The sequence below is a fragment of the Vicugna pacos genome, chromosome 9 (assembly GCF_048564905.1).
Source record: "Vicugna pacos chromosome 9, VicPac4, whole genome shotgun sequence".
Classification (NCBI taxonomy): Eukaryota; Metazoa; Chordata; class Mammalia; order Artiodactyla; family Camelidae; genus Vicugna; species Vicugna pacos.
Window position 1 is genome coordinate 6,203,412 of NC_132995.1, and position 27,306 is coordinate 6,230,717.

At 56.9% G+C, this 27,306-nt stretch overlaps 3 protein-coding genes across 5 annotated transcripts; 2 read left to right on the forward strand and 1 right to left on the reverse strand.

Annotated features, from left to right (window-relative positions):
- Positions 1-466: 466 nt before the first annotated feature.
- On the forward strand, positions 467-4,630 carry IRF3 (interferon regulatory factor 3). The gene is made up of 7 exons (XM_006208451.4): positions 467-656; positions 1,297-1,468; positions 1,555-1,625; positions 2,286-2,472; positions 2,577-2,957; positions 3,830-3,945; positions 4,392-4,630. The coding sequence occupies exons 1-7, from the start codon at positions 492-494 to the stop codon at positions 4,563-4,565; spliced, it is 1,266 nt and encodes a 421-aa protein (XP_006208513.3). The 5' UTR covers positions 467-491; the 3' UTR covers positions 4,566-4,630.
- Positions 4,631-5,743: 1,113 nt separating this feature from the next.
- On the reverse strand, positions 5,744-19,328 carry SCAF1 (SR-related CTD associated factor 1). 3 transcript variants are annotated; one of them, XM_031682118.2, is made up of 11 exons: positions 19,215-19,328; positions 16,432-16,545; positions 16,130-16,187; positions 15,299-15,393; positions 14,885-14,985; positions 14,680-14,795; positions 9,063-11,897; positions 8,307-8,389; positions 7,871-8,089; positions 6,461-6,589; positions 5,744-6,171 (listed from the first exon to the last, which is right to left on the reverse strand). In XM_031682118.2, the coding sequence occupies exons 2-11, from the start codon at positions 16,537-16,539 to the stop codon at positions 5,980-5,982; spliced, it is 3,936 nt and encodes a 1,311-aa protein (XP_031537978.2). In that variant the 5' UTR covers positions 16,540-16,545; positions 19,215-19,328; the 3' UTR covers positions 5,744-5,979. The 3 variants fall into 3 exon arrangements, with proteins under 3 accessions (XP_031537978.2, XP_072822721.1, XP_072822720.1); XM_072966620.1 differs by having other exon boundaries at positions 16,432-16,599; positions 19,215-19,230; XM_072966619.1 differs by lacking the exon at positions 19,215-19,328 and adding an exon at positions 18,750-19,104.
- Positions 19,329-20,703: 1,375 nt separating this feature from the next.
- On the forward strand, positions 20,704-24,835 carry RRAS (RAS related). The gene is made up of 6 exons (XM_031682046.2): positions 20,704-21,064; positions 23,019-23,106; positions 23,217-23,319; positions 23,412-23,520; positions 24,287-24,405; positions 24,497-24,835. The coding sequence occupies exons 1-6, from the start codon at positions 20,912-20,914 to the stop codon at positions 24,579-24,581; spliced, it is 657 nt and encodes a 218-aa protein (XP_031537906.2). The 5' UTR covers positions 20,704-20,911; the 3' UTR covers positions 24,582-24,835.
- Positions 24,836-27,306: the final 2,471 nt, after the last annotated feature.

The following is a 27,306-nucleotide window of genomic DNA, read 5'->3' on the forward strand; positions in this document are numbered from 1 at the left end:
AGAAAGGAGGCTGTTTAGAAGGAATTGTGGATGGAGGGGATCTTCTGGGAGGAGGTTGAGAAGGTGGAAGGAGGTCTACGCGGGTGTAAGAGCGGGAGGTAGAGATCTACACGTCATTAGCGTCTGCAGGGCAATAACTAGAGGGCTCTATCTTGGAAGTGGGAGTACCTGCATTGGGTGAAGTGGGGGAGGGAGGGGCTTTCAATGGAAGAGGGAAGGTCTACACTGGAGGAATGGGGTTTGGGGGTAGAGGTAGATGCACAGAAACTGGGGAAAGGGAGGTGTCTAAAGTGGATTTGGGAGGGAGTCCTCGCTCTATTAGGGACTCTCTTCGGGAGATGGGAGGTCTGCTGTTTGTACCCCAGGAAAATATAAGTGAAGGACCAGCGCCGTGGCCCGGGGAAGGGAGATCTGGGTGCGGAACCCTCCGACTGAGTGGGCTTGGAAGGCCGTCTGTACCCAGGAACTGCCCTCTGCGCGCAGGCCGGACCATGGGAACCCAAAAACCTCGGATCCTGCCCTGGCTGGTATCGCAACTGGACCACGGGCAACTGGAGGGCGTGGCCTGGCTCGACGAGAGCCGCACGCGTTTCCGCATCCCTTGGAAGCATGGCTTGCGGCAGGATGCCCAGCAGGAAGACTTCGGGATTTTCCAGGTGCGTGAGCGCCCAGAGGGGTGGACTCCGAGGGGGAGGGGCCGAAAAGGCGGGATTAGCACTCGTGGAGCAGGCTCGAACTTACTCTGGCGGTGGAGGTGAGTGGGGTTAGAAGGCGAAGGGGCAAAGCTTGTAGGATCGGCGAACTGGAGAAGTCAAGATCGGAGCCGCCAGGTTCCGGAAATAGAACCGGGAAAGTGAAAGAAACGCATCCTTGGGGGTTCGAAGCTCGCCGGGTGGAGCTCTTGGGGTTGTTAAATTCCGAGGGCGGGTCTTGGAATACAGAGGCGAGATTGGGCCCTGAAGCTTAGGTTACTTACCACCAAATTAGGACACACCTGTGATGGTAAACCGAGTTAGAGTGCGAGGGGGCGGGGTTATTAGGGTGTCTTGGGGCAGGCTGGTGACACAGTTAGACACCCATTAGGACCTGGAAGGCTGGCTTAGAAAGCAAATGGTTTTAAGTGTGGAGGTGGGGGGCTTGGGGCGCAGAGAATCCGAGAGTTTGGGGATGGAACCTTGCCAGGTTAGAGCTTGCCGGATGAGAGGACCGTGTTAGGATGAGGGGAGGCAGGATTAGGACCCGTGAGGCAGGATCTAAGTTATGCTACCCACTAACTTGGTACCACCGGTCCCCCAGGCCTGGGCCGAGGCCAGTGGTGCCTACACTCCTGGAAAGGATAAGCCCGACCTGCCCACCTGGAAGAGGAATTTCCGGTCCGCCCTGAACCGTAAGGAAGTGCTTCGTTTAGCGGATGACCGGAGCAAGGACCCCCACGACCCGCATAAAATCTATGAGTTTGTGACCTCAGGTGTGCTGGAAGTGAGGCTTCACCTGGCGGGATGGGATTTCCAGCGTCCCAAGCGCCCCTACTGCACTCACTACCTTTCTCGACAGGAATTGGGGACTTTGTTGAGCCAGACACCTCTCTAGACACCAACAGCAGATCCAGTACCTCTGATACCCAGGTAGGAATGCGCCCTGACCATCCTCTTCTCAGTCTCTCTGTCTCCTCCCCTCTTTGCATCTTCTCGGGCCCATTCAGGCCTCATCTTCTTCCCCTGGTCCATCACCCCAGGCTACATCCTCTCCCCTGCAGTCTGTCCCCAATGTGACCTAGTGCTGACTCTGTCCCTCCCCTGCTCACAGCCCTCCCATAGCTTCCCAGCGTCCCCAGGAGAAAACTCAGAGCTTTCACCAGGCATTCAAGGTCCTAACCCACATTTCTGGGATTTCAGAGCTTTCCTCCCTGTGCAGGGTACCCTCACCCTCTTGGGAACTCAACCTCCCGCTCCTTGATCTTACTGATGTCTGAGGAAAAGTTCCCTCTGAAATTCGACCCAGCCTTCTCTGCCCAGGTCTTGCTTACACAAAACCAGATCCGTGGGCTGGAATTAGCTGTTCCCCTCGGGCTACTGTAGTGTCAAGCATATTTCCAAGCATATATTTTACCGTCTGTGCCTGTGGCCCTCTCTCTCTTGGCTACAAGCCCCTTCAGGGCAAAGCTCAGGTCTGACTGCTCTCTGGGTCCCTCCATTGCTAAGCACAAGACCTGGTCCATGTGAAGTCTCCAAAAAATGCTGTAGAAATGACTCCATTTGTTTTTTGTTTTTTTTTTGACTCTCCAGGAAGACAGTCTGGAGAAGTTACTGAGTAGTGTGGACTTGGCCCCAGATGGAGGTCCCTCAGGCCTGACTATGGCCCCTGCTCACCCGCCTCAGCTCTTGCTGAGCCCCACCTTCGACATCCCTGCTTCTTGCCCAAATTCTGGACTCCTTGAAAACCCCCTGAAGCACTTGTTGGTAAGCGAGGAAGGTGAGTGCCAGCCGTGGGATGGGAGGGGCTGGGGCTGGGGCCAGGGCCACGAGCCCCCTGACACCCTGTCTCTCTCTCTCCCCCTTCATGTTGCTGCTGCTCAGACTGGGAGTTCGAGGTGACCGCCTTCTACCGGGGCTGCCAAGTCTTCCAGCAGACTATCTTCTGCCAGGGGGGTCTGCGGCTGGTGGGATCAGAAACAGGGGACAGGACACTGCCTGGGCAGCCAATAAGACTGCCAGACCCTGCAGTGTCCCTGACAGACAGGGGTGTGATAGACTATGTGAGGCGTGTACTGAGCTGCCTGGGTGGGGGACTGGCTCTGGGGAGGGCAGGGCAGTGGCTCTGGGCCCAGAGGCTGGGACACTGCCATGTGTACTGGGCCGTGGGCGAGGAACTCCTCCCCGACAGTGGTCACAAGCCTGATGGTGAGGTCCCCAAGGACACAGAAGGAGGCGTGTTCAACCTGGGGCCCTTCATAGCAGGTGAGTGAGGCAGAGCCTTAGCTCTGCTATGGAAATGGCAGGCGATGGTGGTTAAGAACTCTGGGGTCAGGAGGTTTGGGATCTGATTCAGACCCTGCTGCTCTGCTGGTGGTTGAACCTGGGGAGAACTGGACTGCTCTGAAGCTCTGGAGTCTGAGGACTGGTGCCTGTGTCTCCTTACCTGCCCGGAGCTGGCAGGCGGCACAGGGCCCAGTGTACAGAGGCGCTCAGGGAATGAGCTGCCGTAGTTGTCATCATCCTTACCAATCACGGTGGAAAGACAGACGCAAGAGAAAGAAGTCCTGTAGGGCTTTGCTATCCGAATAGACCTTTCTGCAGTGATGGAAACGCTTTGTATTTTCACTGCCCAATAAGGTAGCCACTAGCTCCGCGTGGCTACTGAGTACTTAGATGAGGTGAGTGCAAATAAGGAAGTGAGTTTTAAGATTTGATTTTAATCAGATAGAATTAAAACTGAATAGCCATAGAGGCTAATGGCTACATACCGGATAGTGCAGCCTTGAGGGGTTAAAGGGCAGTAAGCCAGTAACCACCAAGCACCTTGTACTCCAGAATCACTGAGTGGCCTTGGGGGAGTGGACTTCCCTCCTGGGCTTGTTCCCCCAACCAAATACTGAGGCTCTCTGAAGGGGCCTGGGGAGGCAGACTTTCCAGCCCCACCCTGATGGAAAGGAGAGAGAAGGAACATTTAAGTTTGTGCCAGAACGGCAGGACTTTCCCCACATCAACACCCCCTGGTGGTGGTGGCATGGGTGTGTTGGGCTTTGGCTCAGGGGAGAAGGTTACTCAGGTTTTGAGGGGGCAGGTAGAGGGTCTTCTTCCCATCCCTGACTAGGTTCCTGGGCCCCCAGATCTGATTGCCTTCATCGAAGGAAGCAGGCGCTCACCACGCTACACCCTCTGGTTCTGTGTGGGGCAGTCGTGGCCCCAGGACCAATCATGGATCAAGAGACTTGTAATGGTCAAGGTACTGCAGCGCTGGGCTCCGGGAACTGTGGGGTGGATCTTAAAAAGGCAGGAGGTTGCTCTTAGGAACTACAACTCCCACAAGCCCCTTAAAGAAACTGTAACTTCCAAGAGTCTCTGCAACCACCAGTTCCTTACCCTCAGGAGCTTCTGGGTGTCCCTCCCATGGCCTCACCCCCAGAGCCTATTTTGAGTTCGCCCAGCCATGTGGAAGTTGGTGGACTCCAAGTCCTGGCAGCCTCTGTGGGGTATTACAGCTCCGAGGAGTCCTGACCACAAGCTGCTCGGCCCTAGCTTCTGGGAACCCTTTAGCAGTGCCTGGGCCTAATGGTTTATCCTGGGGTATAGTGGGGGCTGCTGGGAGTTGTAGTCCACTCAGCACCACCCCGACAGCAAATGGTGTTGGCTGTTTCCCCTGACTCCCCTGTTTTCCCGCACCTCCTACAGGTTGTGCCCATGTGCCTCAGGGCCCTGCTAGATATGGCACGGGCAGGGGGTGCCTCCTCCCTGGAGAACACTGTGGACCTGCACATTTCCAACAGCCACCCGCTTTCCCTCACCTCAGACCAGTACAAGGCCTACCTCCAGGACCTGGTGGAGGACATGGACATGGACTTCTAGGTCACTGGGGAGGCCTAAGCCCTTGCCCTTTACATCAACCAATAAACTGGTTTTTGCCATGGTCATCACGTGTGTCTGGTGTTCAGTGTCCCTGGGCTAGCCCTGGCTCATGCAAGGGGGTTACTCCTTAAGGCCTCAGTTTACCCATCTGTGCAAGCCACCCACATCCTAGGTGCTCACTGCATAAGGGCCAGGCACTGTGCAAGGGACAGATGACACTCCTTACCTCTTCCCTGGGACATGATGAATAGGTGACAGTCACCCCAGTTTTATACAAGACACTGAGGCTTGAAGAGGAGCAAAGGTCACAAAGTAGAAAATATAGCCAGAATCTAGATCTGACTTGAGTGGCCACTCTTTTGAGAGAGGCTTCCAGGCTGAATCTGGAACCTCCCTCTTGCCTATATACAGTTCAGGCCATGTGTCCAGTAAGCAGAGAGCCTTTTGCCTGACTGCTCTGTCTGTCAGGGACCTTGAGTCCCCTCCCAACTCCTGCTAGGTGACCTCAGGCAAGTTCTCCGTTCCAGGCCCTGGGCTCCCCTCTGCACGGGCCTGCAAAGAGCAGCTGTAAACAAGTCCAAAGCCCACTCCCCAACTGGAACCCACCCACCCCAGTGGCCTGGGCGCTCCCCCCCCACCCCACTGAGCCTGGGTTTTGGGTAATGGGGACTGATGGAGGCAGCACAGCCCTGACTCACTCTGTGGACCCTGCTGCTCTGTGCCTCAGTTTCCCTCTATCTCAGGGGAGTTGATTAGATCACCCAGCCTCACTGGTAAAAAGAAAGTCCAGCTCAATGGAGACAAAGATCCTGCTTCTGGGGCAATTCCAAGGTAGACAAATAGCATGTAGGTGCCCTGAGCTGGAAGACCCTGATTGGGTGGGGCCTGGGACCCCAACCTTCCAGCACCACCACGTTCTGTCAACAACGGCTGACTATGTACCAGGTGCAGTTCTAAGTGCTTCACCCACCCAAGTCTTATGAAATCCTCACAACACCCACTTTATAGACAAAGAAGCAGGCAAAAAGAGAGGCATGCACTTCCCCCAAGTCACACCGTCTGTCCTCTCCCTGCTCACCACCCTCAGACGTGGGCCAAGTCTCCTGCACGTCTCTCCCAAGCCCTTTCCCACATTGGACTCTGAAAAGAAAGGGCTAAAAATCATGGGGACTCAGGGATAACATTTCATGAAATCTTTAATGAAATTGGAGGAGGGGCACGAATGGGGGGGTGGGGGAAGGGGACAGGCTAGGGTTGAGGGAGATGGGACTGGGGCTGGGTAGGGGGCTCTCCTCATTCCCGCAGCAACCCTCCCCCAATCATCCCACTGTCGGGGGAGGGAATTAGGGAGGTGGAGCCATAAATATGTCCGGAATTTCAAAGAGGCGAAGGAGGAAAGGGGTGGCTGGGGAGCTCAGAGAGGGGGCAGGGGCAGGCCAGGGCCGCCCTTGTCAGGGGGCCCTGGCTCCTTGGGTGGCCGTGGGGGCCCAGGGGGGTCCCCAGGCTTGCGGCCGTGCTTGCGGAAGTAGCGGTAGCGTTGGACGTAGGCGCGCACCAGGTTGCTCACCTTCACCGGGTTGATCTCCCCACTTTTGCTGTGGCAGATCTGGGGGGTCAGGGGTAGCTGCTGTCACCACTGGCCCCCCCCCAGGGGCCCCTCCACCTGGACTGCTGTGCACAGTGGGGGACTGGGATGGAAATCGCTCCCCCAAGGCCCAGGCCAACTTCTCTACTTCTCCCAGCTGATGCCACAGGTCCAGGTGGGCTGGAGGAAATCCTGCCACACTCCTCATCTTCCAGACTGACCCACCACCCCTGTATGTCTGTCTGCACACGTCCATCGCTCCGTCCCCTTCTTCCCCCACTCTGTGCATCTGCCCTGCTCTGGGCCCCACCTTGTGGACGGCCTTCCTCAGGATATCCTTGTACTCCTCCTTGGTGATGTCCTTCTTCTGATAATACGGCTTGATGGCCAGCTTCACCTCCTCCACTGCCCGCTCCTGTGTGTGCAGCTTCTTCAGATACTGGTGGCAGTGGTGACAGGGTGGGAAGAAGGGAGAGCAAAGGCCAGATGAGTTCCTGCAGAACCCCTACCCCCACTCACCTGCCTGCCAGCTCAGACTTCTTGACCACCCAGCTACTACTGTAGGTTGAAGTCCTGCTTAGGGTCTGCCTTGTGCTCCCCTTGTTGCAGTCACCCCAGATCACAGGCCATGCCTGGGCCTCTGAATACCACCAGCATCTACTCCAGGCTGGAGCCCGGGCCATCGCAGTTATCCATAACCAGGACCCATGTGTCCTCTGCCCTTACACACTTCAGTCTGCTAGGCAGACAGACCTGAGCCCAGCAGCTGTTCCCTACTGTCCCAGCAAAGATGGGGATGCAGGACACCCTACACTTCAGGGCCAATGCCTCCCAGGAGATGAGACCGCAAACCGTCCGATGAGCTACTGCTTGCGGAGCTGCACTGCACCCCAGGAGGAATCTTCTGGCCTCCCTGGCCCCACAGGAAGTGTGTTTCTAAAGTGATGCGGCCAAGAGAAAGGGGTTGTACCCCACACCCATCGCCTGTGTGGCAGAGAACAGATCAGGGCAGCCTCACTGGAGGAACAAGGGACCTGCTGCTAGTCACAGAGCCCAGACTGTCCTGCAGCCCACAAGTGCCACTGACAAGTGTCTGTCCAAGCTGCGTCCCGTCCATTTCTCTATATGGGGCTTAGAACTTGAGTTTATCTTGCTTTCCTTCTGGCACTGGACTTGGAGTGCATAAGGGGTGGGCAGCGCCATCACCTGGTGAGAGGTTACTGGACCACAGCGGACAGCATCCAGACCCAACCCAAAGGCAAACAGCCCCCAGGCCCAGGAGGAGGAGCCAGATTCAGTCAGGGAACAAAAACCTGTTTGCCCCGCACTCATTCTTCTGCCCTTCGTCCATGATTTTCCTTTTGTAAACCACCCTCCCCATTACACAGAAAGACTGGGGTGCAGGGTAGAGATAGGTAACCAAGGGGCAGACTCAAGTGGGTATATGTGCAAATATGTGGGCATGTTCCTATCCACTTTATCTTCCTCCCCCGCACCGTCTCTACATGTCATCCTTTAAAAACCTGCCTAACACCCCTTTCCCAATTATTCAATCGAGTGAAAGTTTACTTCCTTGTTATCTAATGTCTTCAGTGTTATCTAAGCCCCCATCTGCCTACATTAGTCTCTGACATTCTCCTCGGGCCCCTGCATCTCAGTATCTGCCTGCATTCTCTGCAAAAGTGTCACCATCAACCCACCTCTCCCAAGCCCAGTTCACCTTGTCTGTGTCCCCACGTCCCTCGGAGCTGCTGCTGCCCTCTCTCTTGTCAGACGCCGCAGCCAGCCCGGTGGGGGTGGGAGGGGTAGAGCCACAGCCCCCCAGGGGGAGGCTGCCAGGGAGCAGGTAGCTGGAGGGGCCTGGGGGCAGACCCAGAGAGGTGGGTACAGGAGCTGGCGTCACCCCCAGACTTGAAGGTGGCTTCCTGTGGCTGAGGATCTGCAGGAAAAGTTTGGAGGATAAGCAAAGAGGAGTGGAGGAAGAGGGAGCAAGTACCCCTACTCCCACCCAAATCTCCCAACATTCCCAGAGGTAACAGGCTCCTCTTCTGGCCGATACCTTGCCCTAAAGCCTGCTGGGAGCTGAAGTTCCTCTCCTAACCCGAAGCAGGGGACAAGAGAAGGGGCTGCGGGGACTCTTCCCCAGGGGAGCCCACCTGGTTGGTGGCCTGGATCAGCTCCTGGGCCTTTGCTCGGCTTGCCAGATTGGCTTCTTCCATCTTGAAGAGAAGTGCGGTCACTGCAGGAGGTGGAGAGTCGACAACAAGGAGACGGGGAGCTGACCCCAGAGGAGAGGGTGAAACTTACCCCACGACGGGCTGCACCTCCCACCCGGGCCAGGGACGGGCCATAGGTCTCAGGCTCAGAACTGGGAAAGGGGGCCCTTGGCCAGTGACAGAACCACCCCACATCCCATACATTGTTGGGACTCAAGGTGGAGGGAAGGGGATGTGTGCCCAAGGTCACACAGTGACAAATCAGTGTCAGAAGTGAGATTCTGTGTCCCTAATTCCCCCCTACCATCAGTCCTGGCCCCTCTCCCCACCTCTGCAGTCTAGCAGAGGATCTTGCCAGCCTCTAAGGGACACTGCTCCCTTTCCCCCCATTCTTTCCAGTCCCTCCCAGTCTACCTCCAGGTGGACCCCAGGACACACCCTACTCCTCCAATCTGTGCCGGACTGGCCGCCCCCTGCTCCCGTCTGCCCTGATCTCTTCCAGTGAGCCCAGACATCTTGGAATCTTCTGGACAGATCCAGATTGGCCCTACCAATCAGGACTGATGCACCTGTGGCCCTCCTGGTCCTGGTCACTCTCCCATCCCTTCCAAGGTATCTTCACTGCCTCCAAGTCTGTCCCCATATGACCTTCTCCTCCCTGATCCTGTCTGCCTCAGCCCCCCCAGGGACACTCACAGGCCAGGACACCACTGGTAGTACAGTCCACACCAGCAGGCAGGTTCCAGGGCATGGGCGGGGGCAGTGTGGGCAGCTGGGAGACACGGGGAGCTGGCCCATCCTCCGCCCCTGAGTCACCAGCTGTGGACCCCGCACTCGGGGCCGTGCTGGGAGCGGCTGCAGCCGTGCTGGTGGCAGTGGTGGTGGCGGGCTGCTGTTCCTCCTCCTCCTCCTCTTCTTCCTCCTCCTCTTCTTCCTCCTCCTCCTCCTCCGCCCCACCTCGGACCCCAGCCTCCTCAGTGGCCTCCTCTGGCAGGAAGGAGACCTCGGGCGTCTTGCAGCTGCTATCCACAGTCTGTGAGTCCGGCGTGAGTGCCGGGGGTGGAGGGGCTGCCTTGGGGGGTGGGGTGCTCGGGGCCTTGGCTGCCCGCTCCTCCCCGGACCAGGAAGTCTCCTCAGCCCCCTTGGCTCCCGCAGCCTGGCTGCAGCTATCTGCCTTGGACTTCTTCAGTGTCACAGGGCCGCTGCTGCCCCCACTGTTGCCCCCACTGCGGAGCTTTTTCCTGGTCTTGGATGGCTTGGTCTTTCCCTTGGTCCCCTTGGCTTTCTTGGCCCCAGCCTTGGCCTTCACCTTGGTCTTTTTGGGTTTGGTGCTGCCCTGAGCTGCTTTGGCCACCTCAGCAGGGGCCCGCTCGTCTGGCTTGAGGAAGGGGGAGCGGCTCTCTCGGTCTCGGCTGAACTTGACTCCGATGGAGCCCAAGCTGGCAGACGTGGCCTCCTTGGCAGGTGTGGTGCTGCTGACGCCTTCTCGGATCAGCACCGCCACCTTGGACTGCAGTTTCACCTTCCGGGAGGAAGAGGAGGATGAGGAGGATGAGGAACCTGAGCCACTGCTGACAGGTGGCTTTGGCGGGGGCCCTGAGGAGGGCGCCAACTCCTTGGGGGGCCGGGCCTTCTTGGATGACCTGTCCCTGTCCCTATCTCTGTCCCTGTCTCTGTCCCGATCCCCACCATCCAGCGCCTTCCGCCGGGATCCCTTCTCCCGGGAGGAAGAGGAGGAGGAGGCAGCCCCAGAGCGGCGCCGGTCCTTCTCACTGCTCTTGCCACCCCGCTCCTCGGCGCTCAGTCCCTCCGAGTCGTACAGGACCTCGCGCTTAGGCGACGAGGTGGGGGCCGGTGAGGGGCCTCGGGGGTCAGGCTTGTCTGGCCGGCCCACGGTGATGGTCCGCTTGATGGCGAAGAGATCGTGGTCCGTGAGGTCCTGGATGGAGGGCGGCACGGCTCCACGGCGGCGGCTGTCGCGTTCTCCGCCCAAGGAGGTGGAACCGGAGGGTGGTGGGGCTGGGGCAGGGGCCTTCTCACTGTCCCCAGTCCGCTTCTCACCCCGGGACCGCGACCGCTTTTTCTTCTTCTTGCTGCCGCCACCATCCCGGTGCTTGCCGCGGTGCCGCTCGCGCCTGGAGGACGACGACGAGGAGGTGGCTGGGGGCGGGGAAGCCGAGCGCCGCCGTCGCCGCCTTTTCTCCCGCGACCGCGAGCGGCGGCTACCCCCGCGGCGCCGATCGGTGCTCCGCGAGCGGCGGCGGGCAGAGCGGGAGCGGGAGCGGCGACGAGTGGACGACGAGGCATGGGAGCCCGGCTTGCGGTCCCGGGAACGGTGCTTCTTGGAGTCCCAGGGGGAAGCCGGGGCCGGCGGGACGGGCTGCGAGGCAGAAGAGGATGAGGCAGCCTCCTTGGCCTCGCCACCGCTCCGCTTGCGCTCCCGCCTCGACTTCTTGCGGATGGGTGGGCCGGCGGGGGCGGCATTGGCGTTGGCATTGGCTGCGGCTGGGGAGGGCGAGCGTTGGCGGTAGCGCTCCCGCCGCTGGGTCAGGATCTTGCGGCGCAGGTCCAGGCCGCCCCAGCGCGTGTCGGCCGCGGGCGGAGCGGGGGCCGGCTCCCCGAGGTCCACCTGCAGGGCACCCTCGCCATCTGACTCAGCGTGCAGAGACAAAAAGTCGTCCCCCTCCGGGGCCCGGGGAGCGGGCGGCGGGGGCGGGGGCTGGACTGCTGCGGGGGCTGGGGCCGCGGGAGGGGGACGGGCTGCCCGGCTGCTGGCCCGGAATAGGGAGAGCGCCATCCTGGGCTCCTCCTCGGGCTGGACAATCTCGCCCTCCTCAATCTCTGAGTCGCCAGGTGGCAGCAGTGGGGGCGGGAGGACGGCTCCACCAGCGGTCACCACCTCCACGGAGACTTTGCCTTCCCGACAGGCCTCCGCCTCAGTCCCCACCACAAACACACGCCGGCGGGTGGTTCCGTCGGCGCGGGTAGAGTCGGCCTGGGGTGGTGTTCCAGGGGCAGGAGCTGGCTGCAGAGGCTGGGGGTCCGGGCCGGGGCTCTCATCACCTGGGAAGTCCTGGCTCAGGCTGTTGTCATCGTAGATGCCTGCCAGGGTCTCCGAGATGCGGCTGATGCTCTGGGACAGGCCTTCCTCCTCCTCTTCCTCCTCCTCTTCCTCCTCCTCCTCTTCTTCTTCTTCCTCCTCCTCAGGTGAGGGGGTCCCCGCTGATGAGCTAGGGTTGGAGCCAGTGGGCTCAAAGGGGTCGTACTTCTGCTCCGGAGCTGGCGGTGGGGAATAGGCCTCGTCGGTGGGGTGGAAGGGGTCATAGATATCAAACCTGGGGGCCGGAGGGGCTGGAGGAGCCGGCGGTGGTGGTGGGGGAGGCGGGGAAGGGGAGGATGATGAGGGGGAAGGGGAAGGCGAGGAGGATGCAGAGGAGGGGGCAGGGGGTGGGGCAGGGCCCCCGTCTCCGGTGCCTAAGGTGAGGAGGTGGCGGGCACAGGTAGGTCGAGAAGAGTGAGACTGTGGAGAAACTGCAAAGGAAAAGCAGAGACAGAGCAGCGGTCAGATGCCCATCCGGGTTGTATAGGAGGGGGCCACAGGCAGGACAGCACCCCATCTGCTGGCCCCCCATCGCTTAGTGCTCACCGCACCATATCTCAACCCGAAGAATGAGCTTAACAACTCCATGATATATAGGTACTGTGACCCAGGCTTCCCAGAGAAAACTGAGGCACAGGGAGCTGCAGTAGCTTCCCCTGGGGCACAGTCGACAAGGGGAAGTCAGGGTGCAAACTCGGTCAATGTAGCTCCCAAGCCTGCCCTCTCAAATCCTGAGACGTAGGCTGGCCTGCAGCCCAAGACTGCTCTGACCAATGACAGCAGCGATGGTACCACAGGAGGCACAGGCTGGGACAGCAGAGCCTGGGCTCTAACCCAGGACGGTGGCAAGGTCAAGCCCCGCCTGCTGTGCCGGCTGCCTCTGTGGGACTTGATCACTTTGTACATGGGGAATAATGGGAGGCTGAGAAGGTGAAATCCCCTCTGCAGAGTCAGGAAGAGCTCACTGCACCCTTGTCACTCTGTGATGAGCCCATCTAAGGGGAGACATCTGCTCAGGACTCAGACGTCACTGACCAGTGAAGGCATCAACTAGCATTTGCCCCTTCCTACGGGCCAGGCCTCATCTTCTCCTCCATCACCTTGTCCACCCTCCGAAGTCCTGGCTTTCTAAGTGCTACACGGTCTCAGTGCTACAAGTCACAAAAAGGAGACAACTGACTGGGGCTGCACCTGGGGCGGGTGACGGGGCCAGGGTTCAGACATACACATCAGAGTCCAGAGGCCACTCTCTCAACCACATGTAACGTGTCCAGCCACAGCAAGGACGCCAGCAAGGTTGCGTGGACAGTGCTGGAGAGGCCTGGGGTCGAGAGGGCAGAGCCCGAGCCACCTCACCTTCCAGATTCCAGGCTCTGGCCCTCACCCTCAATGAGCCCAAGAGCAAGGAACTCAACCACTGTCTGCCTCAGTTTCCTCATCAACAAAATGGGCGTCTGCTCATTCACACAACACATTTTCTCTGATCACTAGTCTAACAGGTGCACTATGGGGTACTAAACCAGAACAGTGAACAAAAGACAAAACTCCCTGCCTTCCAGGAGCTCACGTTCAAGTGAGGACAGACAAATATCAACAAGCCCTGCACAAAGTCTGGGAGCCGCTGATGGCTCTGGAGGAATACAAGGCAGGGGATGAGGACGATGAGGATGACAGCATCCAGACCTCAGGGGGCTGAGAGGACTGGATGAGCACCTGCTTGGAAAGAACAGACGGAGCCTGGCACCTTGAGGCCTGGGTGAGTACAAGCTCTGACTCCTCAGCTGTTACTACTACCACCTGAAGCATAAACCAGTCTGCGGACTGGAGGGGTCTGGAAACAAGAAACATCTGCTTCTTTATACATAGCTTGTTCATGAGGGACAAGACTATGGGTGAGTTTTCTTTCCTTTTTCCTGTGTTCTTAATATTTTCCAATGAAGACCAAACAACACTTGGAATAAGAAAAAATGTAACCGCGGAGTCCCACTGAAGACAACCATTAGGTGCCAGAGACCACCTGCATATATCACTTAAGGCCTAGGGGCCAAATTCCACACACCTACTGCTTTTGTAAATAGTTTCATTGGAACACTATCCCACCCACTCATTAATGTATCCCCTACGGCCTCTGATTCAAAAAAAAAAATGAAAATACTTTGTGGGCTCCTTAGAGTGTGGTGGGCCCTAAGCCTATTGGATACGTAAGTCACCCCGCATCTGTGTGGGGATTAAAAAAAAAAAGACAAGAAAACCGTGCACTGGCTCAGAGGTTGTGCAAGCCATGTTCTGTGGCAGAACAGGTGCTTCAGGAGGAGGGTATAGCTCAAGTGGTAGAGCATGTGCTTAGCATGCACAAGGTTCTGGGTTCAATCCCCAGTACCTCAAAAAAAAAATGAATAAACCTAATTTATCCACCCCCCAAACAAAGAAAAGAACAGGTGCTCGCAGCTGACCTACTGCTATATGTTCCTCTCCTCTCTGCCCCTCCTCGGATACGTATGTATGTACACACAGAAGGAAAGTCTCAATCCAGGGTCCCAGGGAACCAGCAGCAGCACCACCGAGACTTAGTTAGAAATGCACATTCCTAGGCCCAACCACAGACCTGCTGAATCAGAAACCCTGGGGGTGGGCCTGGCAATCTGTGTATTAACAGGACCTGTGATGCCTACTCAAGTTTGAGACCCTCTGCTCCCTGCTGCTCAAGGGCACACGACCATGTGCAGGGTACAGGCAGGGTGTGGGAGCGGACCATCACTAGGGCAGATGCACGTCGCAGAAATCAAAAACCTGGGCTTCACACACAGAAGGCCCCAGGCTTGGGGCTCAGGACCACCACTAAGCAACTGGCTGTGCCACCTTGAGCAAGTGACTTTCCTTTCAGACTTTTCTTCTCCTAGAGTTGGAGATGCTAAGATTCCCCCTCCCAGGGAGATGACTTCCCAGCGCAGTTACACTGATATGGAGAGGCCAGGATGCGGAGTGCCTCCCACGTGCTAACCACGGCTCCCATATGGTAGCTCTCGTGTCAGTTTTTACTTTATGTACATCTGCAGGTACCAACAGCCTTTACTGCAGTCCACTAGGAAACACGTTGCAGTAAAGATTTTGTCTAAATGACATCATCATCACTACCATTACTACCAACTACGGCAGATGCTCACACAACACCGAGGCTGGCCGACTGCCCAGCTACACCCCGGCCCCACATACCTGTTTTGCCCGTCCTCCAGGCCCTGAGACGGGGCAGCAGGCTGGGCACGGGAAGAGGGATCGGATCCCTATCCCCAATTCGGACCTCGGCCACCAGCTCCAGCATGTCCTCGCTCCTGCAAGACAAAAGGGGTGATTAAGCCTCAGAGGAACTTCCACCTCCCATGTTGGGGGCCTCTCCCACCCCAGCTGCTCAAATACTTACTCGCCAGGCCGCAGGTCCAGGTGGCTGGGAACCCAGGTATCTGGGGGATCCAGGATGCTCACCAGCCCTGTGAGGAGGCCGTCCGCAGCCACGTCCAACACCTGGAATAGACCAAGAGGGGCTCCACACTGTCTCTGCTCATGTGAGGACCCACAAATCCCATTTCCCCAGACCTTGACCGTTCATTAACCCAGACATGAGACCCTAAGAAAACACAAAGGTCCAACCAATTCCCTCATCCTGGCTACTTCCAGACCCCAAGGCTAAGACCCTCCATTGCTGCCCCTGATCAGCACCCCAGACCCAGGTATCTGGGTCCCCATCCCCATCTCACCCCCTCAGGAATCCAGGCCCCAATGACCTTCTTCCCCCAGCCCCAGAAGCCCAGGTCCCTTGCCCCCTCTTCTTACTCACAGTAGCCGTGTCAGCACCCCCTGATTCCTGGGAACGGGACTCTGACCGTGGGCTCCGGCAGCGCCTCCATCGAAGGCCACGACACCGAGAACCATCTGGAAAGAGATGTTGCATGGGAGATGGAGACCAGGCACTAGATGCAGAGATGTCGTAGGGCAGAGGAAAAAGGAGCCTGCCTAGATCTTGACAGGGAACCAGGCTCCTGCCTACTGTCCCGGCCCCTAGCCAACTGCCCCTCGACTTGGGTCCCAGAAGGACTTCCCCAACACCCTTTTCAGGCTCCAACTCTCTCATCCATTTGTCCTCCCAGGCACCCTCAGGATGAAGTCCAGAAAAGTCAGCTTGGCATTTGAGCCTTGCTGTGACCCAGTCCCCACGGAGCAATGCTGCTTCCCTTCCCACCAACACCCTCTGCCCTTAGGCCCCAAAGAACAACTCAGCCCCGCAATGTATCCCTGTGCAGTGCTCCTGCTGGTGCTGCCCCTGCCTACCAGGCCTTCCTCTTTATCAGACAACTCTAACACATCCTTAGAGACACAGTCCACCTGTCACCTCCTCCAGGAAGCCTTCCTGGACTCCATCTCCCTCCAAACTAGCTTAGCTCGGCCCCTTGCCCTCTCATGGTGCCTCAGGGTACCTCCGTGCTGGGACTGTAGCCCCTCCACAAAACTGTGAGCCCCTCCAAGGCAGCCATGGAGTCCAACCCATCTTGGACTCCCTGTGCCAGGACAAGGGTGGCACCCAGGAGGCCTCAGAAAAGTATCTGAATGAGATTAGGAGAAAGAATGCAGAGATAGGGCAGGGAGCTGGGAGGAACTAGAACCAACATACCTTTATCCTTTGGCAGATCCCCCTGCAGGGAACTTCCCACAGCCTGCTGAATGGCTCGCTGAAAGAAAGGTGAGGGCAGAGGGGGTGGAAAGAAACAGCAGTTAGGGGACTCATGCAAAAGGCCACAGGCTCTACTGCTAGAAGACAGAGTCCAGACCCCTCCTATGACAAGACTAAAATCCTACAGACGGGCCAAGAATCCAGGCCCCCAACTCCCCTCCCGTGGGGTCTAGGAATCAGGGTCCTGGAATCTGGACTCCGGGCTCTTCCCTCCCTCAGCCCCAGGGGTCTAGCAGCCTCACCAAGATAAAAGCAGAAGGAGAAAGCGTAGGGTCTCTGTCTGGCGGACCGTCACCCCGATCCTCGCCTGACTCCTCTGTCTTCCCTCGAGACTCATCTTCTTCCTCCATGGTCACCTGGTGGTGGAGGGGTGAGAGTGTGGAGTAGAGGCCAGTGGGCAGGGCACAGTGCTGTTAGGTGGTGGAAGGAGAGATGGCCATGAAGACCTCGAGGGCCTCCAAAGCATCCTTCCTCCCCTCCACCTCATCTCAGTCCCTGGGCAAGTACTAGGCCCAGCGCAGACACGAGAAAGACCAGAGCAATTCTCTTCCCTTGTCTAAATTCCAGTTGCTTCCTCTGTCAAAGGGAGGCCTTCTGAGTCAATTTCAAAACCCCATTTCCCGGTTCCTACAGCTGCCCTCACAACCAAACTTTAAGACTCTATGGCAGCCCGCTTTCACGGTGGCCAACCCAATGTCAAGACATTTTTCTGTTGAGTTGTGATTTCAAACACTGTGTCTCACAGTCTCACAAAACCCACCTTTCCCCAACTGAGATGCGTGCCAGGGTGCTGGGTGTGCCTTAAACACAACACAACTTCCTAAAGCATTGATTTTCCTCGGTGGTGAGGGCCCCAGCAAAATGTATTTATATAAGGAAGATAAAATAGAACTGTGATAGAATGATCTACAAAACCAGTACGTTTTGAAAATGGAAACACTAATTTCAAATGCTGTCCACCAGACGCCACCAGGAGTTTCCTCCTATCATCTATCTGCACGTCCTATGGAAGCGTGACTGAGGGCTTTGCCAAAGGAATTCTTGATTATACAGAAGTTGAAAGATCAGTCTTCGGACTGAGGGATGTCTTGATTAGGGCTTCAGAAAATATGAATATTTCAGCTGTAGACTTCCCTGCAACTGTCAGATCTCTTACTCTGAAAACAGCTATCTAGTCCCACCGTCCCTGAAAAGCTTCAAAACCCAACCCCCAACTACGTGTACTTAACTAGAAATGGGCACAGAGTATCTAACTCAGAGAAAAGCTGAGACTTGAAAGGAGACCGACTTCGACACAGAGTTAACACAGTTCAAGCACTCTACACAGAGTAACAGTAATTATCATTAGCCTTTAACACCCAGGTTTCTCCTACTTCTGTCTCCTCCACATCCCAATTGCACACCTGCAAGAAAAAGATCTCCATCCTGGTCTCCCTCATACCATAGATTCTCAAGCTATTACCAGCGCTCTCGCATGCAGCCTCCCTGCTAAGAGCCTGCAGCTCCTTCTCTAACTCCCGTAGACATGTCTTGCCTCCCCTGTGGACAGTTCCCAGCCCTGGAGCTGCTCTCCAGCACCTCCGGGGGGAAGCACAAGCTACGTGGAACAGTGTCTGTCACATAACAGGAACTTAATCAAGACTGTGCTGACTACACAGACCCACAGATTCCCAAACCCTATGCGGTATGAAGATTCTGCCTAGCTTCTTGACACATGCCCCAGGCTTTGCAGACACACACTCAGCTCCTCAGATCTTTTAGATGTGAGAAGGCTCTGCAGACTCTCCAGGTCCCTCTAGACCAGCTTCCCAAACTAGTCTGATAGCAGTTCAGTGCTTCACACAGCTTGTCATAAAAGCAAATCGAACACAGTAGAAGATTCTTCACAACACATTACAAGTAAATGGAAATATTATTTAATGGGACTTGAGCATTAGTTAAATTCATCTGATGGTATACCCCAGGTCTCAATGAAAAATGTATTTCTCACTGTAGATCAAGGTCAAAAGTGTTTGAAAAACGCTGCACTAGATGAGTCTAGATGACCCTATAGACTTTCCCAGACGAATGTGGACTAATTCTAACTCACTCTGTAGCCTCAGGGCCATGCAGAGGTTTTAAACATTTTGCATTCGAATTACTCTCTAAAAGGCAGGTACTTTTGAGCTGGACAAATCTTCCAACACTCTCCTTTGTTTTATTCTCCACACAATTAGCCAGTCCCCAAAGGCATCTGAATTTGCTCCAGGCAGAGAGTGCACTCTTGCAGTCATACTTCAAGCCACCTAGAGGGTTCCAGGTCCTTCTAACTGTCGCCCAGCCTCCTGTCACACAGATTAGACAGTCCCCAGACAGATGGTGACCCATCCAGGCCTCTCAGCACATCTCAATATTTGCCCCCTCCCCTAGTGGGTACATCCCACTCTTCTGGGTAGCTATAAAAGACTTCCCAGCCCTGGAACAGTTCCTCCAGACCCAACTAAACGGCCCCAGATGCAGGGAGGTGAACCGCATCCTCAGGTCAGCCCATGTAGACACTTCACAGCCCTAACAGACATACCCCAGGCGCTATAGTTGGCTCTGCAGATACTCCCCAGCTCTTGCAGATCTCCTTCACCCCTGGGACATATCTCAAGATCTCAAGATGGCCCCAGAACCCTCTAAACAGACCCTAGCCTCCGGCCAGCCCATAAAGACGATCAACAGTGCCTACAAAAATGATTCAAGCCAACTATATGATAGAGGGCAGACTTCAGCCTCGGTCCAGGCCCTGTGGACGCCCCTCGTCCTCTCAGGGACGCCCCATAGACGCCCCCCGGCACCACAGACGCGTCCCGGGGCCTTGAGAAGGCCCCCCGGGTCGGCCCCAGGCTCCACCGCCGCTACCGGGCTCGAGGCCGCCCCGCTAAGCCCTCCAAGCCCCGCGGCGTGTCGGGAGGACCCCGGGACGAGTAGCGACCCGACTCCGCCCCGCCCACCCCAATAGGCCCGAACCCCGCGGCCCGGACCGCCGCCGCCATCTTACCCCGCCGCTCGGGCTGCGGCTCCGGCCCCGGCGCGGGGCGGGGCAGGCTGGGGCGGGACTCGCGAGCAGAGGGAGGAGAGAGGCGGAGTTAAAACGCCGCCGAGCTTGCCGGGACTTCAAGTACTGAGCACGGTGCCGTGAAGGCTAGTGGGAAGGCTTCGGACTCAGTTTCCCAGCAGTCAACGGGGCACGTGGGCAGGGTGCGCGCGACGCACGCCGGGAGGCGTAGTCTGCGCGTCGCCTCCGCCGCGCGGGGACAGCGAGTAGGGGGTGAGGAGTGAAATGGGCGGGGTTGCGGTAGCCCGCGATTAGGCCCCATAGTGCCCCGCACGCGCGCGGAAAGAGCGGCGGAAGAGGAAGTGACGGAAAGAGCGCTCAGCGTGACAGATACAAGGGAGTTGTAGTTCCGCGGAGTGGACGGCAAAGGCCGGACTGGCTGCGAGTTGTCCCGCCCACATTCTGGGGATCCCAGAATCCCAATACCCAAGTTCTCTCTATATTTAGAACCAAGGACCCGGCTCTGTAGCTTCCTCCTCATTTAGGACAGAAAAATCCGAATTCTAATTCCTCTCACTCAGAGCAGAGGAGTCTGGACTCCCATTTCCCTCTTCCTTGGGACTCAGAAGTCCGAACCCTCCTTCCTCTTAGATCCAGGAATCGGGCCCTCAGTCCTTTCTCAGACTGGTCTCAAGCTCGTATCTTACACTGATACAAGTGTTCGGGTTCCCCACCCCAATTCCCTGGGATCCAGAATTTTGGGTCCCCAGCCTCTTCAACGCCTGGACTCAAGAGTCCGGGCCCTCAGCTCCCTTTGCCGAACCTAGTAGTGAGGACCCCCAGTTCTCCTCCTTCCCGGAACCCAGGAGTCCAAACCTCCAGCCCTATTATTTCCTAGGGACCCAGGGGTCTGGGCCCTCAACTTCCTCCTCCTTCAAGACCCAGAAATCTTGACCCTAGACCCTTCATAACCCAAGCGTCCCGGCTTGGGCGAGCCGGCTCATGGATTAGGAATGCAATGATCTCACGGCCCCTCCCTGCCCGATTACTCGCGGTCCCCCTCCAAGGCCCCATCTCCCCTCCCACTCTGTCTTCCGCTTGGCTGGGACAGCGGGAACCGGAAGCCTGGGTCCCTTAGCGGGCGGAACCTCCAGCATCCAGCCCAGACGCCCAGGTCGGGAGCTTGGCTAGGATCCCAGGACGGAGACTGAGCTTCCCCTCAGGACTTGCCCCTTCCTCAGAGTGCGCCTATATACGGTCGCACGCGAGTCCGCGAGCCCCGCCTGGCTAGAACAAGGCCTCTGGGATGGTGCCCTGAGAAACTGCATCACAGGGCTCCTTATTTGCATATCCCCGCCCCCGAACGAGCTTCCCAAGAGAAGATAAGCTCTTATTAGCATATCTCCGCCCCCAGATGACCCGCCCTCCAAGAGCGCGTGGCGCCGTTCGAGGTGAGCACAGTTCTCTTATTAGCATGTCACCGCCCCGTTCGGAATTCCCCTTCTCGGCGAAAGCTGTTTCCCTGCCCTTATTAGCATAGCTCCTCCTCTTCCCCGGCCTTGCCTCCTCAAGTGTCCCGGGACTCGAGCCCTTCTTGCTGGAGCTTATGATTATGCAGTAGCCTTATTAGCGTGGCCCGCCCCTAGGCCCCTCCCGGTTCCCCCTCAGGCGGTAGCGGCGGCAGCAGCAGCGGTGGCGACATGAGCACCGGGGCGGCGTCCGGGACGGGGCGGGGGCGGCCCCGGGGCGGGGGGCCGGGGCCCGGGGACCCCCCACCCAGCGAGACACACAAGCTGGTGGTCGTGGGCGGCGGCGGCGTGGGCAAGAGCGCGCTGACCATCCAGTTCATCCAGGTAGCGGGCCCTCACCCGGGGGGGTGCCCCCGGGACCTAGAACTGAGCCCTTTGGGGGATCCCTGAAACTCAGATTACCCCTCGATCTATCACTAAGACCTTCCTATGAGGCCTTGTAATCTTAAAAAAAATCCCCTAATTTGGGACCCTGAACCCCTAGGGCCTCCACCCCCCTACATGAGGGGCATTCCTTCTGTACTTGTGTCCTGAGACCCACCACCCCTACCTCCAGTACCCAAAACCCCACTATCCTACTAACCTGACCCTGGGTGCCTCCAGGGAGCATCCTAAATCCAGACGAGTCACTCCATTCAGGCCCTAAGCACTCTTATGGGCCCCCACCCCTCTAGATGCCACCTCCCCCCATCTCCCCCAAATACCAGGCCCCAGCTTCCCCTCTGAGCCACCCAGAACCTAACCCAGAGAATACCTGTGCCCAATGCCCTGGAGATTCCCTCAGTCTGGATGCTTAGGCCTTTCAGGGACCTTCCCCATAAACTAGAAATTATGCCCAGACTTTGCCCCTGAGGCCCATCTGGGACCACCCAGTCCTGAGAGAGTCACCCTCAGACCAGAGATTTTAAAAAGACCTTGCCCCTTGGCCATTCTAGAGAACTCTTAAGACCCCAAGTTCTGGGGATACCCCCTCTGCCAGACCCACACCCCCACCCTCTTCCAGGGAAAACCAACCACTTCTCCACCTTGAGTTTTCCTCCACTCCAATCCCCTGAGCCCCTCAGAAACTCTGGCTAGCCCCCAAAGCATCTCCATGGAAGAAGTCCCCAGATTCTCGACATCCCTAGAAAGACAAGTTCCTCGGGAGTTTCTCTGATCTCTTAAATGCATCTTAGGGTCTCTAAGACTTTCTAGACATGCACCTATATTCTATGACTAACCTCCCAAGTGCGCCCGAGCCTGCAGATCTCACCCGAGCTGCTCCTGATGTACTCTGCAGACACAGCCCTAATCCCCCAGGGGTAGGTCCCTACACCCTCCCTCCAGGACAAGCCCTCACCAAGTGCCCCCATCCCAACAGGCAGGATGCAGCCTTCAGACCCCCAGCTGCTACATCACCCCTTCTCTCCTGAAAATCCACCCCTGCCCGGGAAACTTCCAGCCCATTCCCAAGGGAAACCCTCCCACCTAAGAAAAACCCTAGAAAGATATCTGCTCCTAAAATGCCACAGAGGCCCCCAGGGCTCCAGATCCCTCAAGAGACCCCAGCCAGCACCTGCATGGGAGGCCCTGTCTGTGTAGAGAAAGGCCCCTATCCTGGGCCCCTTGCACCCAGGGGCAGACCCAGAGCTGGCCCAAGGCCTGGCTGGAGGCGGGCAGGACCCAGGCAGGAAGGGAGGGGCTCAGCCTGCAGGCGGGGCAGCTTCTCTGCAGCCGGATTGGAACCAGGACCTTCCCCTGGGAGGAGACACTGGAAGCTGCCAGAGGAGAAGGAGGAGGAGGGGGAGGAGGAGGAGAAAAGGGGGAAGAATAAAAAAAGAGGGAAGAGGAAAAGGAGGAGGGAGAGCTATAGACAGGACAACAACAGCTCCCAGTAACTGAGCGCCCACTATGCCCAGGTGATATGTTAATTGCTTAATAGGGGTTCTCCCTGAAACTCACAAACACTGGATTCACCACAGTGCTATTTTTATCATCTTCCAAATGAGAAAACCAAGGTTCAGAGAGGGGAAGTGATTTGTTCAATGCCACACAGCCAGAATGTAATCACAGTACAGGAAATGTACTTTATGCCAGAAAAAGAGAGAAGACCAGCAGACACCCAGAGAGAGGAGACTGGGGAGGGTTGGAGAAAGGGACAAAGACCCAGACAGAGACAGATCCAAAGAGAGAAAAAGACCCAGAAAGAGGGAGGCTGAGAAAGGCAGGGCCTAGAGGCGGGGCTCCATCATCTCTGCTGGGACACTGCAGTGATGGTGTCCTCTCCCGATCTCACCAGTCCTACTTCGTGTCTGACTACGATCCCACTATTGAAGACTCCTACACGAAGATCTGCACAGTGGATGGCGTCCCGGCCCGGCTTGACAGTGAGGGCAGCAGGGGAGATGGTGGGGGAGGATGGTGGCGAGGCTGAGGGCTCATGGGGGTGGTTGGTGTGTGCCTTGTCCCCATGGGCGTCCCTTCCCCCCCCCCGCAGTCCTGGACACCGCAGGCCAGGAGGAGTTTGGTGCCATGAGGGAGCAGTACATGCGCGCGGGCCACGGCTTCCTGCTGGTGTTTGCCATTAATGACCGGCAGAGGTGAGAGTGGTTGCGGGCAGTGGAGCAAAGGAAGCAGAGGGGACTGGGGCTGAGCAGCTGGCTGGATCTCACGCCTCTGGCTTCATCTGCAGTTTCAACGAGGTGAGCAAGCTCTTCACGCAGATCCTCAGAGTCAAGGACAGAGATGACTTCCCCATCGTGTTAGTCGGGAACAAGGCAGATCTGGAGACACAGCGCCAGGTCTGGGACCACCCCCCCAATCCCATCACCACCCCATCTGTCTGGGAGACTCCTTCTAGTGCTCACCTGCATCTCCTCATGTCAGGCCCTGAGGTCCACTGTCATACACCCCACTAGATGTGTTGCCCCTAAGTCCCCAGCATTGTACACAGGAGTTCTCAGGAGGGGTGGCTGGATGGAAAAAACAGCACCTCCCCCATGGTCAACCAGCCCCAACTTTCTGTCCCGTCCCCTCCTCTTGATGCCACCTGGACCCTCACCCAGCTTCCTGTTTCTCCCCTCTGGTCAACCCTGCCTCCTGTTGCCCCTCTCCGGCTCCCAGCCTTCCCATGGCTCCCCAGCACCCCAGCTCTGCCACCTGGCCCTTGATGTCAACCATGCTCTTCTCCCTTCCTTCATCTGCTCTCACCACTTCCCTGTCCACACAGACTACGTGATTTCCACATAGAACTCATTTTTCAGATTAAGCCTTTGGGGATTTCCAGCCTTTGGAACTTTACTGGGGCCCCTGCTGGAAACATCCTGACTTCTCTGCCCGGCAACTCAGTTATGGGCCAAGGTCTGTGGAGCCTTCCCTGACTCCTTACTTAGATGGCACCCAGCCAGCCCCCTTGGCATCTCCATGATCTCCCTGGAATTTCCCTCTTCACTTGAGCCCCCACAGTATGTAACCCCTGTTAGAGTACAGTGTGTCTGTGTTCTTCCCACCTCTCCAGGACCCGTCCTGAGTGTAGGGACCTGACTCTTCCTTGTGTCCCTCCCCCAGGTTCCCCGATCGGAAGCCTCCGCCTTCAGCGCCTCCCACCATGTGGCCTACTTTGAGGCGTCGGCCAAACTGCGCCTCAACGTGGATGAGGCCTTCGAGCAGCTGGTGCGGGCAGTCCGGTGAGCTGAGCCCCCTTCCTGTCGTCCTCACCTGCTCCCCCCCCAACCTCGCCTGTCCCCGCGGCCCCAACTCACCAGCCTTTTCCCACAGGAAGTACCAGGAACAAGAGCTCCCGCCCAGCCCCCCCAGCGCCCCCAGGAAGAAGGATGGGGGCTGCCCCTGCGTCCTCCTGTAGGGGCATGAGAGGAGCAACCGGCACGATCTCGGGACCAGCTGCCCTCGCCGAGCTTGTTTCCCCATCTGGGTCTCCCAGGATACACTACATCCCCACCAGTAATTCCTGGCCTCCTCCGGGCCATCACCACTGTGTGCCTTCTGCCGACGCCTCTTTCCCCAACCCGAGCCCCTGGGTAAGGACTCCTGGGCATCCAGGTCACTGCTGTATATAACTCCCCTCCCCCAGAGAAATAAAGGTCACTGCCAACTTCAGGAGGTGCTTTTTAAAAAGGGAAAAGGGCAGGGGAGGTGGGTGATCTCAGGGCATGTGCGCACAGGCGCACACACACACGCAAGCACATGCTAAAGTCTTGCTCCACCTAGAAGCATCGGATCTAGAACCCTCTGCTTGAGGAAGGGTCAGGGGACATACAGAACAACCCTAGCCAGGCATCTGGACCCCCACTTCCCTTTCAACAGGGCGAGTCTACCCTGTTCGGTTTCCGTGGGCATTTTGTTGGGATGAGGATTAACATCTGGAAAAAGATTTTTTTTCTGGAAAGTTCTACAACTGCACCGTTCAGTATGGTAGCCAGAAGCTGTATGTGGCTAGATTTAATTTAAACAAAAATTTAAAGCGCAGTTCCTCAGTCATACTCGCCATATTTCAGGAGCTCCAATACTCCTATGTAGCTTAGTGGATACCCTCACAGGCAAACAGATCACTCTCATTGCAAAAAGGTCTGTCAGACATTGGTATTCCAGGAGGTTTTGGGATCCTGGAGGCAGGAAGCAATCGCTACAAACCCTGCCCGCCTGCCTATTGCCTCTAATGTATATTGAGAAAGGCCTTTTAGCTGCAGAAGAGACAGATGGGCCAAATGGTGTACAAGCAGCAGGCTGGCAAGTTCTCAGTTCCTGAAAGTTCCCTGTTGGGCTGGCCTCTAACCCCTGAATCCAGTTTGAGGCCAGTATGGACATACACCCAGCGAACCTCTCTCCTGGGAGGGGCTGAGTGTGGGTCACCTTAAGGCCACTGCAGATAAGATGACAACACATTTCAGTTTGGGAACCCGGGACCCTCAATTCCATACTTTATTTGCTCACCTGGAAGACTGGGGCCAGAACTGGTAACCACCACTCACCATGTCCCAGGCCAACAGGCCTTCTCTTTTTTTTTTTCTTTTGATGGAGGTACTGGGTATTGAACTCAGGACCTCGTGCATGCTAAGCACACGCTCTACCACTGAGCTACACCCTCCCAAACCCTGTGACAGGCCATTTTTGAACTCCAACACCTACTCAACACACCAGGTCAGAAATCTCAACTGAGATATCCCCATGCCCTGGAACTTTGGCCTTCACCTGACACCTGTCACCAGCCAATGATCTGCTCCCCCCACCACTACATCTGCTAAGTCTCAACGAATCTCTGGAACCCATCCCAAAATGCTCCCTTCACACCCACCCCGGAACCCTCTTCCCAGTTCTAGGGTAGATTATGGCCCAGGGTGGCCTCTGGCAGCAGACTGCCTGGGTTCAAACCCAGTTCTACCCACTCCCAGTCAAGTGCCTTCAGGCAAGTGATTCTTACTCTTCTCATCTGTAAAGTGGGGGTGACCACAGAGCTACTTCCCAGGGCCAGCTGCCCTCACCGACCTGTTTCCCCCTCAGGGTCTCCCAGGATACACTATACCCAAATCTATAATTCCTGGCCTCCTCCGGGCCATTACCAGGCTTTAGGAGTCATTCTGCCAATGGAGAATGAGAGCAGTGACTGGGACATATTAAGCGCTCAGTAGCAATGACCGAGGCCCTACTGTTCTGCCCCAGAACCATGAATGTCGCTCTGTATTCCAGATGAGAACAATGATTAGCTAAATATCCCTTTCCGGGTTTCATTATCACAGAATCCTTGGCCTGGGTTCAACCTTCCGCTCTGGGAATAAGCATGGCTCAGATGTATTGTGCTGCAGTGTTCACCCTCCCTCCCCGCAGAACCTCTGCTCAAGGGGGCCCTCCCCTGTGAGATAGGGGGATGTTTCTGTCAGTTCCCAGACAAGATCTGACACCCTCACTGAAGCCCTAGCCAGAGGTGAGCTCTCTACAGGAACCAGGGGTGTCCTGGGCCAAGTTCCCCCTGGGGTCTCCCCGTCAACATGCACTAACAGAAGGTTTGAGTCTTTCCTGCATCGTTTGATGGGGCTAAGTTTGTGGCTGGAAAATCCCGTTTCTCAGAAAACCAAGATGCACTCTTAGAAGGTGACCAAAGCTACCGCCTGCCCCTAAAAAAGGCACACGGACAAACCCACATGACAACTGGCAGACCATTTTTGGAAGGTTCCCAGCCACCACCATTGCAAAGCTCATCAGACAACAGTGAAGAGGCCACGATGGCCTAGTTGGCATCTGCCTAGGTATGTGTGCCTGTGAGTCTCTGGTTCCTGCCCTCCGCTGAGCTTGGCAAACTTTGTCAATAATTCTAAGTCTCTTGGGGTTTTAATGTCCCTCTCTTTATCCATGTTTGTTGTCCTCTGTCTCTCGTCCCTTCTTGCCATCTCTTGACCCTCCACCAGGTCTCTCAGGGTCTCCTGCTATGTAACAGGTGCCAAGGGCTTAAGAGTGCTTCAAATTATTCTCCTACATCTTGACAAAAGTCCATTGTACAGATGACAAAGCTGAGGACGGAGGCTACTATCCAACTATCCACTATCTGGGTAGTGCTGGGGCTGGGACTCCAATTG